At 39.5% G+C, this 16682-nt stretch overlaps 2 protein-coding genes across 2 annotated transcripts in view; one reads left to right on the plus strand and one right to left on the minus strand.

Annotated features, from left to right (window-relative positions):
- The window catches only part of LOC128738628 (tetraspanin-9), a 36907-nt gene extending 29821 nt beyond the window's left edge, over window positions 1-7086 (plus strand). Inside the window, exons 2-7 of the mRNA XM_053833915.1 lie at window positions 5056-5122; window positions 5196-5387; window positions 5477-5671; window positions 5909-6063; window positions 6124-6238; window positions 6300-7086. Of these exons, the coding sequence (XP_053689890.1) occupies window positions 5060-5122; window positions 5196-5387; window positions 5477-5671; window positions 5909-6063; window positions 6124-6238; window positions 6300-6437 (858 nt within the window). The 5' untranslated portion in view covers window positions 5056-5059 and the 3' untranslated portion in view covers window positions 6438-7086. The remainder of the gene's footprint in view (window positions 1-5055; window positions 5123-5195; window positions 5388-5476; window positions 5672-5908; window positions 6064-6123; window positions 6239-6299) is intronic.
- A 30-nt stretch (window positions 7087-7116) lies between these two features.
- On the minus strand, window positions 7117-16591 carry LOC128736396 (uncharacterized). Its single transcript, XM_053830877.1, has 4 exons — window positions 16436-16591; window positions 7456-7578; window positions 7268-7399; window positions 7117-7203 (listed from the first exon to the last, which is right to left on the minus strand). Exons 1-4 carry the CDS (start codon window positions 16589-16591, stop codon window positions 7117-7119), a joined length of 498 nt encoding a protein of 165 aa, XP_053686852.1.
- Between the last annotated feature and the right edge of the window lie 91 nt (window positions 16592-16682).

Raw genomic sequence — 16682 nt, forward strand, 5'->3', positions numbered from 1 at the left:
GCCGAATCGTTCGCTATTACTTTTGTTTGAAAGGTGTTATAGTCTAGTAGATCACTATTGAGTTGTTTCGTGACACGATGTTTCGTTTAAAAGTTATAAGCAAAAATGTGAAAAATACGTGACACGGGTTTCTCCGAAAGTACATGACCGATTTCAACGATCTTAGTATCAAATGAAAGCCCTTATTAAAGTTAAATTGTTCAGGAATTTTTAATTGAAAACAAACAAGTAGTTTAAAAGTTATGCTTAAAAAACCTGTTTTGACAAGGTAATAATTATCGCCTGTTTCTTAGAGATGGCCAAACCGATTTATACGCTATTAGTCTCATTTGAAAGATAATATATCCTAATAGATCACTATTGAATGATTTTTTGATTGGACGTTTAATTTGAAAGTTATGAGCAACCGTATACACCACACCAAAATTAACAATAATATATAATGATTTTAACCAAGATAAATTACCTAATCTCAATTATTTTAATATCATACGAGAGGTTTTGACGCTACGAATATATATGCAAAATTTCATAAGAATTGGTTTTACCGGTCAAAAGATATTAATCCTCGAACACTCGCGCCAACTTTTATAACACGGTTACTCGCGCGTAAAATAGCCCCAAACCAAAGAAAACGTGTGCACTGGGGTTTTGACTGGGAAAACTTGGTTTTAGGTTTATCGAACCTTTGGAAGAGTTTCTTGAAATTGAAAGCTCTATCGTCTGGTGGAATTTAAATTTTGATTAATCCCCCTAAAGGTAAAATAAAAAAATATTTTTCTTCGTTGTCATTGTGATGTGTTTTGCAAAGTTATAGAGCCTATTATTACAAGAAATTTTGCTAAAGACAGGAACCTTCTATCTCTGCAGCGAAGATAAAAATATCTTATTTATTGTATATGAATTTGTAAAATCAGTTTTTCTATTTTTGCTCTTTTTGTAATTTTTCATGTTGTAGTACATGTACAATGTACAAGTAGTAAAAATATACAACTTTGCTGAAATACCTGTATGTTTGCTTGTTTAGGAACTGTAGAACTTTGATTATAAAGAATACCCTAATTTTGACTCCGAATTACTTGACTACCAGCAGACAGATACATTTTAAACATTTTACATTTGTTGATAGTTTTGCTGCATACATTTTCCCAACAATTTAAATTATTAATGCATCGAATAATTATGATATTTTGCTCACAATAAGTTTGTTGAAGAATATACGTTAGTTAAACAACGATTTGTAACTTCAAATTTCAAATTTCAAATTTATTTATTATTACCAACAGGCAAGACTTGCCCTAATGGACCTTAATAACTAATACATAAAACGTCGAAACATAGAGACAAAACTCGAACGTAACACTCGTTGTGATAAATTAAAATCAAATACTGCCGAAACTCGGTTGAAAGAACGCTGTAGACCAGATATAGCGCTGTTGGCACTGTAATTCGTCCGTCGAAAAGGTAAATTTAGTAGAGATAACCTCCGCAGTGATCTGGTTGGTGCATTCAAGTTGATTTGACGAAGGATGGTAGGGCAGTCGATGTTGGATGTCAAGATATCCGAAACAACCATGGCGCGCGCTGTTTCTCGGCGAAGTTCGAGAGTATCGATTCGGATGAGTTGGCAACGATCCTCGTATCGAGTATTCCTCATTGGCTGTCGCCATGGAAGCAATCGAAGAGCGTAGCGTACGAAGCGACGCTGGATACTTTCGATGCGGTAGATAGCGTTATTGTAGTGAGGGATCCATACTACGGAACAGTATTCTAAGGAAGCTCGAACCAGTGACCCGTAGAGCGCTACCAAACATTCAATGCTGTTAAAGTCACGTGTCATTCGCATAATTAAGCCTAGTTGTCTAGACGCTTTGGCAACAATCAATGAAACGTGTTGTTTGAAAGTTAGCTTAACATCAAGTAACACGCCGAGATCCTTGACTTGTTCCACTCGCGGAATTGGAAGTCCATTGAGTTTGTAGTTGAAGTGAATCGGTTGATTTTTTCTCGTAAAAGTGATTACAGAACATTTGATCGGATTTAGTAGCATACGATTCGTCTCGCACCAACTGGCAAATGCATTTAGCTGTTGTTGTAGAAACAAAGCATCGTCAATGTTTCGGACAGCGTTGAACAATTTTAAATCATCCGCGAAAGCTAGACGTGGGCAATCTAGCGAATGGATTCCATCGTTAAAATATAGGACAAACACCAGCGGACCCAGATGGCTGCCTTGTGCAATCCCGGAAGTAGCAGGGAACGAAACTTTATAACAATATGGCGTTGAAAAACCTACACGTGTTGTATAAAATACAACAGCGTGAGTAACCGAAAGTTAATCAAAATTGATGAAAATTATTCAAGAAAACTCTATTGATGTGATTCAAATAGAATGGCATTACAGGAAACTATGCATAGTTTAAAAACCTATAAATTAGACCTTTATTAGACAATTCATACGCTAAAGGATAAGATTTCCTCTTACAACTTACTTTTATTTGCACTTACTCAGATTAATAACAACTTAATTATCCTTACTCAGCAATTTCATGAAAAAAGATCTATCAAAATTTAAGTGTTCCTATTTTGTTCAAATTTTCTAAACTTAATCAATTTTCAAAAATTTTATGTAAACCAACGCACTACGCAACGTTAACCGATAGATGAATTATGTTCAGAAGATGTGTCGATTTCTATCTCAAATAGCAAGTAAGACCGTATAACAAAGGTTCCTTTCACCACTAGGTGGATTAAATCGGGTTTTACTCATAACTTTTAAACAAAAAGTCGGACCATGAAACAACACAATAGTGATACACTAGGCAATAGTACCTTTCAAACAAAAGTAAAATCGAACGAATCGGTTCAGCCATCTCCGAAAAACAGGCGATAGAAAATGAAGCGCACACACACACACATACATACATACACAAACAGACATTGCTCAGTTCGTCGAACCCTATCGATTGGTATATGTGACTCGGCCCTCCGGGCCTCGGTTCGCTTTCGTGTTTTTAAACCAATTTTTAAACCTTTGTTATAGTATAACAAAGGTAAAAATGTGTGAAAAAATAAAATTTTGTCTTCTTTTTCTAAAATTCTCTAAAATTCAATGCTCACCTTTTTATTTGCCCAGGTGCTTAGCTCTTAAACTCTTAAACATTCAAGTTTATGATGGAATGGCCCAGCAGTAATATAAATGGTTTAACCGTTACCAAGGAAAAGGAAGTAAGTTCAGCATTGCTGCATCACTGGTAGACAGAGATCAGTAATGTACTATTGATATTTATTTTTTGAAACGATGATTCTACAATTGATGAAGGGACGGTAAGGGAAAGTAATGAAGAAGGATTTTTTCGGGAATGAAGGGGAAAGGTGGAAAGGAAGGGGGGGGGGGGGGGTAATTGGTAGCTATGGTTAACAAGTTGTCGTTGTGACTCCTATCTTTTGTCCAATGCTGGAAGGTGCATGGGTCGAACCAAGTTGTAATCAGAGATTATAACCGGATTTGAACCCACAACACCTGCCAGGGCGTGTCGCTCACTGGTACCCGTGTACCTTTGAACCACAGAGGCGCTGGACAAAAGAAGTCTGCACAACCCCCCTTATTAACCATAGCTCGACATGGGTTGTTCTATTTTTAGACACACAATGTGCCTCTTCCTACACCTACTGTAGAAACCACCGACCGAGAAGTTTTAGTCTAACGACTTTTTACTTTCAGGACGACGACACTATGCAGGCCCTTACGACTTGCAAGGTACTGCGTGTGACGCTTTTCGTCCGAAAGCGTGTTAGTCCGCGTTTCTCAGCGCGGTTCTTCGGAGAAAGGCTCCGTTCCTATGAAAATTGACCAAACTCGTGACTTTAGTCATGACCTTGAAATGCGGTCAGGCATATATTAATATTTATTTTTTGAAACGATGATTCTACAATTGATGAAGGGACGGTAAGGGAAAGTAATGAAGAAGGATTTTTTCGGGAATGAAGGGGAAAGGTGGAAAGGAAGGGGGGGGGGGGTAATTGGTAGCTATGGTTAACAAGTTGTCGTTGTGACTCCTATCTTTTGTCCAATGCTGGAAGGTGCATGGGTCGAACCAAGTTGTAATCAGAGATTATAACCGGATTTGAACCCACAACACCTGCCAGGGCGTGTCGCTCACTGGTACCCGTGTACCTTTGAACCACAGAGGCGCTGGACAAAAGATTAATAAGGGATTAAAAGATTAATAAAGTTAATAAGGGGGGTTGTGCAGACTTCTTTTGTCCAGCGCCTCTGTGGTTCAAAGGTACACGGGTACCAGTGAGCGACACGCCCTGGCAGGTGTTGTGGGTTCAAATCCGGTTATAATCTCTGATTACAACTTGGTTCGACCCATGCACCTTCCAGCATTGGACAAAAGATAGGAGTCACAACGACAACTTGTTAACCATAGCTACCAATTACCCCCCCCCCCCCCCCCCTTCCTTTCCACCTTTCCCCTTCATTCCCGAAAAAATCCTTCTTCATTACTTTCCCTTACCGTCCCTTCATCAATTGTAGAATCATCGTTTCAAAAAATAAATATTAATATATGCCTGACCGCATTTCAAGGTCATGACTAAAGTCACGAGTTTGGTCAATGTACTATTGGCAGACGTGGGTATTCTGTATTATAATTATGCTAATTATGCGATTAGCTTATCTAAAAATATGTTGACCTATGCGGTTCGGAGTGCCGTTTCAATCCAAAACCATGTCTGACTCGCATAAGCAGGGATATGTTCCGAGCGGATGTTATCATTTTGTGCAATCGTTATCTCCAAGTGGGAGATAAACGTATGCGTATTAGTATAAACTGTAGTGCAAAATTCACTAGTAATAGGGGACGAGCACTTTGCGTTACGGGCAAATGTAAAACAATTTTCATCAACTGCAATATTTTGTTCACTGTTCTAAGCTTGTGTTTGAAATTGACCAGAATTCTATCATACCTGTCTAGTTAATTTTATTTTTTTTTAAATAAAAATAACAATTTCCAGTTATTGAAATTGGTTTTTGTATTATCGTTTCAGTACAATGGGTAACTCCGGGTACACCTGCATACGACGGACGTTCTGCTCATTCAACATTCTCATATGGGTAAGCTTTCCGGTCAAAAACATGCGTTTTCAATGTAAAACCCCGCAAACATCAATTAATTTTCCCTCCCCAGATCTGCGGCAGTGGGTTTCTAGCGATCGGAGTTTGGCTTCGGTTCGCGGCTCAGGGCTATGCCACCCTGCTTCCGGACCACGCCGGCCTTAGTGCGGACTGCGTCTTCATCACCATCGGAGTGATTAGTTTCGTTATCGCCTTCTTCGGCTGCTGCGGCTCGTGGTTCCAGTCCAGGTGTTTCCTAATTATAGTGAGTAATGACTTTTCCACCCGCCGCCGCCTGGCGTTCGATTGGGTCGAGTGCAAATTGCATAATGTTTCATTCTCCGTTCTATGCAGTATTTCACGCTGGTGGTATTGCTCTTTTTGAGCGAGTTCCTGCTGGGATCGTTGGCGTTCGTATTTCGCGGCGGCATCGGTCGGATGTTGGTCCACGAGCTCAAGTACGGTATCGAGAAGCACTACAATGTAACGGACCGGGGAGGCATTCTGGCACCCTCGGTAGCATCCATCTGGGACAAGCTGCAGGTGGAGGTGAGTTTTCCTCAATTATCGAAGAACGTGATGCAATATGATATAATAGCCGTCGCGAGAAAAATGATTATGATTTAGCGGAGCTAATTTTTTCGATTTAATTTTGTGGCAGGATATTTGTTCTTTCGAACGGTTTGTAGTTCGAAAGGTCATTTATCCTGCCTGTATTAAATTATTGGGCTTTATATTATTTATTTATCAATTTATGGAAATATTGATCCCGAATATCTGTTTCAGCTACAATGTTGCGGAGTGACTTCGTATGAAGATTGGTACGACATCAGCGCTTGGCCCGGTGAACGGTGGGTACCACGATCTTGCTGCCGACCGCGATACAATTCTGCATTCCTTGATGGATCTGGCGATGATCTACAAAGCATAGACTGCCGGAAGTATGTTCAACATGTTTGGTAATTGAATACGATGATCTTAAAAGCGATTATGTTTTTCAGAGCCGGCGATCCTTCCCTGCTGTGGGACAAAAGCTGCGGACATATCTTGCAGATGTGGTTTGTTCAGCGGCTACATGTCGTTGGCACGGTAGGCCTAGTCATAGCGTTCCTGCAGGTTCACAAATTCCAAGTTATATTTCGTTTTACTTTGTAAATGTAACATTATTTAATTTCAGCTTTTCGGTTTAATTTCTTCAATGCTACTATTCTGCACGGTGAAGCATAAGCGATCGTCAAAAACGTACAAGTCCTATTCACCGACGGTGGATACGACGTTGAATCGTAACAGTACCGGGACCTATTTGGACGATTGATATTAACCAAATGGAATGATGCCAAGAAACGACGAAGAAAGCAAACTCGCATTACTCACGAAAACATTCACAAATACAACGACGGATTAGAAAGAAATAATACTCGTACTAGTTTTAAAAGTTCATATGTGCAACTTAAAGTGCCTGCAGATAAAGTTTCCAAGCAAGTTTTATACTGCGCATTCGCATTGGCATTCGGACACATTAAGCTGCATTTATTACAGTCGATAAACGAGAATTTGAATCCTTAGATTAAGGAGACGCTGTGCCAAAAACAACTGTTCGTTTCTAACCCAACAGAGAAACTCTGACTGCATTGGGTTTAAGGCAGTGTAATTTATGATCAAAGAAAATAAACGATAATTTTTATGTCAGTAAATCATACCAAGGTAAAGAAGTGTAGCAATTAAGTCGAACAAAATTACTTTATTCTCATACAATATACAAAACAATAGGGATTTGATGAGATAAATAGAGTAGTTTTAACCGTATGAATGTACGATTCTGCCTCTAATAAGTTATTTATACATAAATGAAACAGTAGAGAGCGTTGGTTTAGTTCAAGCAAACTAGCCAGGAAACATTCCAAAGCAGTAGTGAAAGCAGTGTTGCATATGTATTTACACGAAAAAGTAATAAAGCTCGATATACTCTTGCCGGACCGTTCTATGTCAGTACATTACTCCAGTCCTACTAATTTGTTGCCAATAGCATTGAGAGATTTCGTAATCGATTTGTTTATTTTCGTCGTAAGCTTGCGGGGTTTCTGAAAATAATAGAAAGTAAACTTTGTTGAGTAACAGTTTATCAGCGGATGGCAAAAAGCATACGTCGAGAACTGAATTGATCTGCTTAGCGATGGCGTCCACTGCGTTGACAATGCCCTGTCGAAGTGCTTGGTAATCTTCGATGGGATTTTTCTTCCAATCTTCCGCGGTAGTTTTGTCGATAACGGCTCCAGGCTAAAAGTATGATCTTTTTTTTAGCAATTTTCAAATTGCCGCAATTAATAACTTACATTCCATAGATTGATGATTTTTTGCTGAACACTTTCTAGAACAGTGAGGACCTTCGAATCGAAATCTTCCTTTTCCTGTTTGGCTTCTTTTCCTTCCGAGTCGTTGTGGATTAAACCGTAAACCTACAAATAATTTATAATAAGAAACAACAATTGAAGGATGAGGAAAGTGCAATACGTATGCCATACAAATAAATAAGTTTGAGATCGGTTTTACCGAAAGACCAGTTTCTGCGTACCGTACTTCTACAGCACATAGGGCCTGCTGTATATTTTCAATCGAATAATGTGCTTGTGGATATTCTAATTTAATATTCCACACTGCTTAACAGGTACTATAAATACTATAAAAACATGTTTCAGTTGCAATGCAATAGAGTCATCTCTTAGCGTGTTCGTTTGGTTTAGATTTTGACCATTCAAGCTGCTCTATGGCGCGCAAGATGTCTACTTCTACGTATTTTTAATCATTACTATGGAATTCAAAATTTATGTATTATTTTGTGTGCATGACGAGATGATCAGAAAAATTGCCGCATACCGTTATTATGTCAATCAAAAATGAGATGATTTTGATAGGTCTGAGTGTCGCGAAAAAGAAGTATTTTCGCTATTGTCATCAAACATAAATTCACAATTCTTGGTGTCAAACCGAGTAAATAGATATTCAAACGTTTATTTTATCATCACTTAGATGTTGATTTTTCCCTTGGTAGGTTTGAATCCGTGAAAGCAATGGCTTTTACTAATAAGTCAGAATCAACCACCTGATTGTATTAGTTATTTTGGGCACCAGATATGTTACGGATACGGGTCGGGTATGAATCGAATGCAGGTCAGGTGCGAGTACTAAAGTTTATAGTTTATCGGGCTTTGATCAGGTTCGGGTTGTGAGATTTAAGTTACAGTGAATAGGGTTCGGGTATGGTTAACATCGAATTATTCTTTGAGGAACAGGTTCTTCGATCTTTTATAAGCTGGGTACACATCGGGTTCGGGTATTCAAATGTCCATATCCCACCGTTTGTATCAGCGATCCCAAATACACGAACACATCTACCACTTCTAGTCAGGCTTGGCATACACTTTTCGCTTCGATTTTGCTCTTTTGATTACTGCACCTCAGCGAAGCAGAATTTGAAAAAGTGGTGTATGGGACATTTATAGAGCTGGTAGCTATCTATAATATTACTGAAGAAAGTAAAGGTCTATCTTTTGTATTTGTGACGCTGTAAGGCTGCTACCCCGTTGGTAGCAAAAAGAGCGCTCTTTTGGCTACCAACGGCATTGCAGCCCTACAGCGGCATAAATACTAAAGATAAAGCTTTACTTTCTTCAGCAATATTATAGATAATTACCAGCTCTACAAATGCCCCATACACCACTTTTTCAAATTATGTTTCGCTGAGATGCAGTAATCAAAAGAGCAAAATCGAAGCGAAAAGTGTATGCCAAGCCTGCTTCTAGTTCGTCGCCGTCAATAGTTATCGTTCAAGGGAGGTCTCTTATGAGCCTATTTCTTCCTTGTACTTATTTGGCCTTCGACGAATTTATTTTTCCCTTAATCCTTTTAGACTTCGCTTACAGTTTGGCGGGGATTGCCTTCGCCGTCGCAAAGTTCTTGGCCATGACATCAAGTTCATATGCGAAATTTAGGAGTTGGCTACCTTTACCTTACCTACAGCGTCAAGAGCGATGTTGAAAAGTATTTAGAATAAGCTACGCACAAAATCATGTAGCTTTAATCAATCGTGTTAGTTTGTCTGGAAGACCATGCTCATGCATTATCTGTCATAGCTGGTATTAATCGAGTGTATCGTATGCTGTTTTGAAGTAAATAGAGATGTGATATCTGGGCCCATGGAAAACATCAATATCCCAGCGCCTAAGATCCAAGATACCAAGCGAGAAATCGGGTTGCTGAAGACCCATAAAACTACTAGAGTTCAGTAAGGTTCACCTATCGGCAGAGCTATATGAACATGGCCGAGAAACACTTGCAATTGCTCCACACTGGGTTATTTCCAAGACTTGGGAGAAGGAGAAGCTACCGGAGGAATAGATGGAAGAACTGCAACAACTATCGCGGCAAAACGCTGGTAAAGGCCAGATCCTGTTACGTCGGCTTCAAGATTTCGTTAGGATTGCCAGGCGGGCTGCCCAACTACGGACCAAATTTTTACCATCCGAAAGATCTTGAGGAAATGTCAGGAGTACAACGTGCTCACGCACCACATATTTATTGATTTCAAAGCAGCATACGATACAGTCGTTCGTGACCAGGTATGGTAGATAATGCACAAACATGGTTTTCTGAATAAACTGATGCGACTGCGCAGAGCTACATTTGATCGAGTGATGTGTTTTGTGCGTATCTCGGGGACACTCTCGAGTCCCTTTGAGACGCGGCGAGAAGTGAGACAAGGTAACGGTTTATTTTGAAATGAGAGGCACGACTTTCACTAAAGATAGTCTCCTAGGCTCTGCAGATGACTTAAACAGCATAGCCAGGAACTTGGCGACGGCGGAGGCAGTCTACGCTAGACTGAAAGCTGGGTCTAGGAGGATTGGGCTAAAAATAATTGCGTAGAAGACCAAATACATGAAGAAAAAAAGGCTCAAAGGAAACAAACTGTTGACGTCGACGAACTATAACTGGTAGATGTGTTCGTATATTTCGGATCACTGGTGACCGCGGACCACAACAATAGTAAGGAGATCCAGAGGCGCTTTCAAGCGGGAAATCGGGCCTACTTTGCCCTTCGCAAAACGCTACGACCAAGAAGCACAGGCCGTCGCACGAACTAAGAAACGTACAAAATCCAGTGGTTCTTTATGGACTTGAAGCCGTGCGGCTGGCCATGAAAGACATACGCGCTCTTCCCGTGTTCGAGCAAAAGGTGCTGTGGACGACATTTGACGAAGTACAAACTGCAAGCGGAAGGTGGCGGAGACGTATGCATGACGACCAAAGCCACTGCTTGGAGAAATTTGCATTGTACATCTGGTAAAAGTCGATAGGCTACAGAGAGTCGGACAGATTGTAAATATGCCGGAGGATGCCAGAAAGTCTAGACTAGCTCTGTGCTAGGGAACATCGGGGCTGCTTCCTCGCACAAAAAAGCATACTGTATTTCCACGTTTACTTAAAATGTAAGCAGCTGCTACTGCTCACATTCGGCATCGAGTGAGCTGCCATAAGAGAACTCAATCAATTTCATTCGCTTTCTTCAAGCTATGTCCGATCTACTTCCATCTATGCTCCCGATTTCCTGATTCTATTTGGCGCTTGTGACATCAGCGATGAAGTTCCGCATTGGAAATCCAAGCGTGAAGCCACCAAGCCCGAGCGATGTACTGCTGGCAGCGACTAACGAAGATCTTTAGTCTGTTTTCTTTGTCGATACGCAACAGTTTTCGTAGATGTATAGTACAGTAGAATGGATTTCACATTAGAATTGAAAATTTAGGTTTTGTTCAGTGAAAGCTGATTTGAGCATCTGAAGACCCACAAAGGCGCCACTGGCCTTTCTGATCCGTGTGTGTTTAGTCTTGGTAAACTTCCCCCTCTTCAACCGGTTGTACAGTTATTATAAAATTGGAGGCATCGTTAGTGTCGACTTGGCAGCGTTGACTATGAGGCCTCGTTGGCCAAGTCGGGGTTGAAACATTACTCAGTGGCTTTAATTAAGAATATGCCTCAGGTACTTTCAAGATTACTTTTACGAAATCAATAAACCAGGTCCGTGAATTCTTTGATATTTTGATAACCTTGCAGATAAGTTCCATTACTTAGTAACTCTTATTGACCTTCTGGGGCTGAGATAGTAGTCTGACAGACACTAGAAATCAAATAAATGTGGTAGATGCATAACGTATTGTATTTTGATTCTGAAGTTTGCAATGTCTTCCCGATTCATATCTGCGTTTTAATTACTTTCTCAATTCAAACCTAATTAAATAAAATCTAAATTTACATAATTCAATAATAACAATTATAAAGTTTAGGCGTTCAGCAGACTATCACGTCAGCATAATCGTTAAAATTAGGGCACCTCAGCCGCAGAAGGCTAAGATACCCTACATATACTCCACCGGAAATGTCGCAGTTTCTGAAATATTGCTGAAGAGCTGATAATACTGGGCCAGCTTTCTGCATCTCGGCTGAAATGCAATCTAACTTTGTGCGTTGCTAGACATCATACGTTTAATTACTGTTTCAAATTTAGCCATCGTCGCGACGGCACCTCAGCGTTGACGCGGTTGATGTGACCTGTTGTGGGCATCACGTGCAACTGGTTTTGTTTGTCTGCGATAGTTGAGACTCAGAAAAGTTGTTCAATGTGTTCTGCCCATCTATTAAGCTGGTCAGTATGATTGCTCAGTAACTGGCTAGCTCTGTGCTTGAGCAACATCTTGCCTTTGCACAGTGGCACCGAATCGCAAAAACGCGATCATTAACAGATGCGGAAAAAATGCGTATTTTTTCCAAGATGATATCTTTGGGGAAATTTATTAAAATTTAGTGGATCATTTTGTCCTATTTCGGTGTAGGCGAGTCAATCTATTAGGGTGCTACAAACCTTTGTTTTTAAAATTCGTCCAAAAAATTTGGATTTGTAAAAAAAATTACAAAGCACATAAAAATAAACATCTTTGCTGAATGAAGTAACTATCTATCTCTTACTGTTCCCGAAATATAATGATTTGTTTAAAATGAGCATTTAAAAATCAATGCTGCTCAATTACTTTACACATGATTTTTTCATTGCTTTCAAATATTCTACAAAGTTATTCAGTATATTGAAATACATATTCAATGAATTACTAGCTAAGTGCTCGATCATACCCTTTGTCTATCACCCACTTGTACATCTGATACTGCAACGAAAATTCTCATAATGCAAGAAACAAAACCCTTTTTCTTGGTTTGAATGCCTCTACTCCCTTTGTCAGTCCCTTCCCCCATTGTCCACCAGGTTCTAGTAAATCTGTCTTCTTTTCGCAAATTTCTATAAAGCGAGCTTTTTTTTTGCTTCCCCTTGTCAATGATCAGCTTATCCCCCCATTTCAGAAACCCCCTTTTGTCATCCAACTACTTGTACAACTGCTATCGGTCCAAATGCACAAGAAACGCTTCCCTTTACCCATTTGGACCTTGGTCCTCCCTTGTGAGAAACCACCCTCCCACCTTTTGTCAAACCCCAGGGCTGATTTGTAATGTCAACATGTACAACAGTCCCCCAAATAAGGTAGTTTCGAATAAGAACGTTTCCAATAATTTTAATAATTTGTGTTGGATAGGACGGGAATAGGCAATTACGACGAAGCAGCAATATACCCTATGTACAACTGGCGTAAAAACTTGCGCAGTTTTCATCCACCGAACTTTTCACTTAAAATTTGCGTTTCAGCGACTTTTACTCATATAAGCTATTCCATCTAAAAATCTGGCAAGTTTTATTTACATTATTCTTAAACATAAGACGAACTGCATGCCGACTGCAAACCAGATATTTCCAAAATTATTCCGGTAAATGAACGTATCAATTTCTCTATTTCATGCGGCAGGGGGATTCTCGTATTCTTTCTTTTATCTTTTGTTCGTTGTAAGCCAGCGGTGCCATACAAAATACCAACGACTTTTTCGTCATGTAATGAAGAAATTCAACGGAAGATATGGCAACATTACGTTGGGTAAAGAATACCTGCGAATTTTGTGTTAAGCTCTCGTTAGACTTTAGCTGAAATGTTCATCATATGTTATGCAATACTCCCGTTTTTTAATAACATAGTTCGTCAAACTGCATGTATACACACAATGCGTTTGGTTATTTGTCGCTTACAGTTTCTATTCTATTCGCAAAACAATACAAATATAAAATGATGATATCTTAATGATCACTAATTTCACCTTAAGGCGGTCCATATTAGCGTACTTATACATTTAGCGTGAACATCTATTTATATAAGAGGCTTATGTCTGTACCGAAAACCAGGTCTCTGACAGGACGTCATAAGAGGCTTATCGGTAACTAAAAACAGGTCCCTGAAGGGACATCATGCTTTCGTAGCAATGCGCTATGGGCAAAAACGAGAGAAAAAACGAACGCAATTAAGACACGGCCTGCAGGCTTATAAAATATAGGTGATCTAATGTAAAATTTTCCGGAGAATCGCGTGGTGCTGACCACTTTTCTGTTTATCATCGGGAAGTGCCACATTTCCCCTATTTTTAATATTTTTCACCCTTATTGGGCTGTTCCAAGCAAGGCTTTGAGAAAACAAACGTTAAAAGCCTAATGATTTTATGTAAAAAAGTCCGCAGAATCGAATGGGGTTTATCTCATTTAGTTTAGAGCACATTATTTTTTTTGGTTGAGCTCCCGTTATCAAAAAACCGACCATACCAAAATTCAACCAAAAAAAATAATGTGCTCTAAACTAAATGAGATAAGCCCTATTCGATTCTGCGGACTTTTTTACACAAAATTAGTAGATTTTCGTGGTTTTTGTTCTCAAAACCTTGCTTGGAATAATCCAATAAGGGTGAAAAATGTTAAAAATAGGGGAAAATGTGCAAAATGGGACGCTTCCCCATGACAAACAGGAAAGGGGTGGGCACCACGCGATTCTCCGGAAAATTTTACATAAGATCACCTATATTTTATAAGCCTGTAGGCCGTATCTTAATTGCGTCAGTTTTTTCTCTCGTTCTTGCCCATAGTGCAATGGGTTGTATTCTCAGTCACCTCACTGGTCGACTGCTAGACTGCTCGATTGCTCAACTGCTTGACTCGACTACTCGAGTGAACTGCATGACTCGACTGTTCGAATGAACTGCTCGACTCGACTGCTCGATTGAACGGCTCGACTCGACTGCTCGAATGAACTGCTCGACTCAACTGTTCGACTTAACCATTCGATTCGACTGCTCGACTCAAGTTCTCGACTAGACTACTCGATTCAATTGCTCGACTGGATTACTTGACTTAACTGCTCGATTCAACTGCTCGACTGGACTGCTCGATTTGACTGCTCAATTCAACTGCTCGACTCGACTGCTCGACTCAACTGCTCGACCGCACTGCTTGATTTTACTGCTCGACTAGACTGCTCAATTCGACTGCTCGACTCGACTGTTCGACTCGACTGCTCGACCCAGCTGCTTGACTCGATTGCTTGATTCGGCTGCTCGACTCGCCTGCTCAACTCGATTGCTTGTCGCGATATCATATGGTCGGTGTTAAATCAGACCGGACCAAGTCGCAAAATTTAAAAAAATGAGTTAATTATAGCAAACGATCAAGAATTTTCTAAGCTACATTTTACTCTAATCAGACTACATAAATGTTGCAAACAGCCAGAAGATTTTATTCAGTTAAATGAAATCCAATACGACCATGAAAACTATTTGTTTCAGTTTCCAGCTATGACTCTTTTATGTAAAACATCTTAGAGCTATATTATGCAATATAAGAACTCAAAGAACTAATTCAAAGATTAAACAGCTTCGCAAACACTGGTCAATGGAATGTATTCGCAGTTTTCGGAATTCTGAACAGACATTCATATTTTCCGGATCGTAAGATTCGGGCTCAACTATATAGCATTCATATAGCATGAACATACATTCAAACTCACGTTTCTGATACGACTTTTTATTGTTTGCAGAGTACGTCTATGCAAAAATTTACGATTTATGCCAAAATCTCATTTTTGATAAAAATGGTCAATAGACCACTATAATTCGTAACGACTCATATGTCAATATCTACAAACTATATTGCTATATTTATCAAAGTCTTATCTTAGCTTATATGTATTAGCGCAATAGCCAATGATTGTGTTTTGGTGATTCGACACCACTGTGCATTGGTTCATTGGTAAACAGTGTACAGCAGTCGGGGCCTGCCACAAAAGCCGATCATTAAGACTGTCGCAGTGGCCTTTTAACCCAATGCCCTTCTGGCATACAAAAAAAATTGTTTCATTCGTGGCACCGGCGACCCTCCTTAGCTAGGGAGCTAACCAAGGTACTCTTGCCCCATATATGAGAATTATTCACAGACCTTTCTAGTTTGGCGTGTTGTCTTAACCGCTTGGTTCGTCGCCTCTCTATGCTGGCTTTCACCTTTCTCCGCCCATCAATCATCCTCCAGGTTTCATCTGAAACTGTGCAGGTCAATGTAACAATGGCCCCTAAACAAACCCGTATATTACTTGCATTAACTTGTAAAAATGTGGCACTCTCTGCTAACAGCTCTTGAATTCGAAATTCAATGACAAAAATTACTGCCGCGAATCGCCTAATACTTTTGGCAATCCCCCTTTTGGAAAACATTGCTCAACTTTTGATAAGTTAAACTTCAAGGTTATATTAACCCAAACAGGTGTCAGTTTTGTTTTGTATAAGCTGTGTTCTTTTTGTCCCAATCGCAGCGATTAAAACTACAAATTACTGATGATAATCCTCCAAAATTTTAAATTTGACACTTCTAATCATAGGGATTGGGCCGAATTAATCTTTCATGCCAAAAATAGTACATATAAAGACTAATGAGTTTTTCGCATGACTCTTCTTATCATTTTTCTTGCATGTTTCAAGCAAAATTGCAAAATCCGTTTTATGTCTGAGTTTGTATGTTTAATAATAATTTTTCTTATGGTACATCGTAAGAGACATATTAAAATTCTTTCTCCTTTTCATGAAAAACTGAAGAGTGACACTTTTGCCCCGGGTGGTCTTCTGGCCTCTAGTTCCCTTACATGAAAATTGAAGGTTCCACATGAAAAACGCTATCTGTCAATAAAAGTCGAATTCAGTAATAACGCGTTTATCTCACGGGAAATTTTCATTTTAAACTCAATGCACACACACAATAGACTTGTTTCGCAAAACAAACTTAGCACGAACTCTGCGCACGATGGGGCACAAATATCGACATCGATATGCATACATAACATTACTGGATCATACCTTCGTCTCTCCAATTTTTGATTCTTTGGTTAACTCTGCTTGCCGGTTTTGTTCCAAAACATTCTGCTTGTCTTGGGGTCTGCCATGCACACGATAACAGTTGGCAAATAAAATTGCGAATAACAGTATGACCTCCAAACTCCTTTTGGATGACATTGCTTGGAGTTTTTACTACAAAGTGTTGCAGTTCGTATAACAAATTATTTTCAACAGCTCTTCTACACACGAAACAATCACCAGATCTCAC

This window comes from Sabethes cyaneus, chromosome 2 (assembly GCF_943734655.1).
Source record: "Sabethes cyaneus chromosome 2, idSabCyanKW18_F2, whole genome shotgun sequence".
NCBI classification, from domain to species: Eukaryota; Metazoa; Arthropoda; class Insecta; order Diptera; family Culicidae; genus Sabethes; species Sabethes cyaneus.

Coding starts and splice junctions, on each gene's coding strand:
- LOC128736396 (XM_053830877.1), bottom strand. CDS start 16,591: ATGTCATCCAAAAGGAGTTTGGAGGTCATACTGTTATTCGCAATTTTA. Junction 7,579..16,435: donor CAAAAATTGGAGAGACGAAG/GTATGATCCAGT, acceptor AATTATTTGTAG/GTTTACGGTTTAATCCACAA. Junction 7,204..7,267: donor AGATCAATTCAGTTCTCGAC/GTATGCTTTTTG, acceptor TATTATTTTCAG/AAACCCCGCAAGCTTACGAC.